The 1,668-nt window shown below is 34.9% G+C and overlaps 1 protein-coding gene across 1 annotated transcript; it reads right to left on the bottom strand.

The window, feature by feature from the left end:
• Position 1: 1 nt before the first annotated feature.
• LOC105458761 lies at positions 2-1,664 on the bottom strand (the record flags this gene model as incomplete). The annotated part of the gene is made up of 3 exons (XM_011704283.1): positions 2-140; positions 231-677; positions 1,375-1,664. Coding segments are annotated over 3 exons (876 nt in total), but the record flags the coding sequence as incomplete, so codon positions are not given.
• Between the last annotated feature and the right edge of the window lie 4 nt (positions 1,665-1,668).

Here is a 1,668-nt window from a genome sequence, read left to right as displayed (position 1 = left end):
AATTCAGGGATTCGATCAAACATCTCATCATATGTTCCCATTCGGGCGTAACTTCCTTAAAATTAGGCAATATCCAATATTGACAAAAGTCCCGAGTGCGCTGCTTTATTTCCTCGAGACTGCCGCGGCAAAAATTGTACCTGAGGGAATTATACCAATATAAAAAATTTAGAAAGGACATTCTAAAACATTACGCCTATAATTTTTACTAGCACTAAGAAAATACATACTTATCCTCCATCCCGAGAAAATATCCGTAACATCTCCACATATAGCAAAAGGCCTCGATGTCTTCATCGGTCGCGTTATGTATTCCGATCTTTTGCGGGCAAAGCAAAACTAAATTTATGAAACTCCACTGTGTTCCTGCCAGGTCAAAGTTATTTATACCTTTCGGTTTGTATGGCGACTTGCTAATGATGACATAAGGACGTTGTCCATCTTTCTCAAGTGGACACGCCGCGTTGAAATCCTTTAGAAACAACTTGTGATCCGGGCACCACAGCTCTGGGATTTTGGACTCGTTGTCGATTTGCTCGTGATCGAGTTCGCGCAATTTTGACTGTATCATTAAATGCATTTTACGTGCAAATTGCATGTCTTTATAGGCTGGCGTTCCTTCAACCCAAGGCTCTCCATCGTACCAACTAATGAATCGTTGTATGGTCGAAGTATATCTTGCAAGTTAATTACATTGTTAGGATCAATTTAACAAAAAAGCACATATTAATTGGTAATACTATGTCACAAAATTAGCATATAATACCGTATAATAATGGTGTATTAAATGTAATCAAGAGAAATAATATAAAAATAATATTAATAATTTATATTAATGCTAATAAAAAATAAAATAAAATAAAAATCTATAACATTGATAAATGTAATAATGTACTAAATAACATATAGCAAATAATTTTGTAAAAAATTGATCGCGTTTAACAGAAAAAGCAAAAAAGACAAAAAAAAGCTTTGCAATAGTTTGGTTTTTGATTGAGGATAGCACCCGATTGACCACGTTACGATTGAACATAAACCAATCACAGCGTTTAAAACTAGAAATCTCTAGGCACCGGAAGCTGTGAGTAGCTGTGTCCAATCGTAACATAATCAATCGAAATCCTTCTTTTGATTGGTATGATTGATTCTTGCTCTTATATAGCTTAATACTGGATCTAAATGTATAAACCCATCACATTAATGAATCATGCAAAGCTGCTGACTTTGCTGAACGCAATTATTAAATATTCTCATCGAATATTTAATTTGCTATTGAGCTATTTTGTCTTTCTATCTCTCTAGCTCAAAGTATTCTTTGCAAAATATATCACCGGAACTTAATTTAATATTAAATTAAATTGAAAAACATTATACTTTTTGAATGCTGTATATGGCGTTTGAGAGCCCTTTGATACGATTAACGGTTTTATAAACTCGTGGAAGGAATACACTTGCATAAAGCTCAGTATTTTGGCCAAGAAAAGTGACGCAAAATTTTCACACACAAATCTCTGCCCTCTGCGATATTTATCCATGTCCAACCATTCGGGTATTGGCGGTAACTGATTGCAATCTCCTGGGTGATAAAGGGCCGGAATAAAATCTAACAGTGATTTTGGTACGTTCGGAAAGAATATGGCGATGTTATCGTTTATCCACTCGTACTGC

Source organism: Wasmannia auropunctata, unplaced genomic scaffold (genome assembly GCF_000956235.1).
Source record: "Wasmannia auropunctata unplaced genomic scaffold, wasmannia.A_1.0 LD334333.1, whole genome shotgun sequence".
In the NCBI taxonomy this organism is placed as follows: Eukaryota; Metazoa; Arthropoda; class Insecta; order Hymenoptera; family Formicidae; genus Wasmannia; species Wasmannia auropunctata.
The sequence above is the reverse complement of the archived record's forward strand: the minus strand, read 5'-3'. Positions and strand labels throughout refer to the sequence as shown.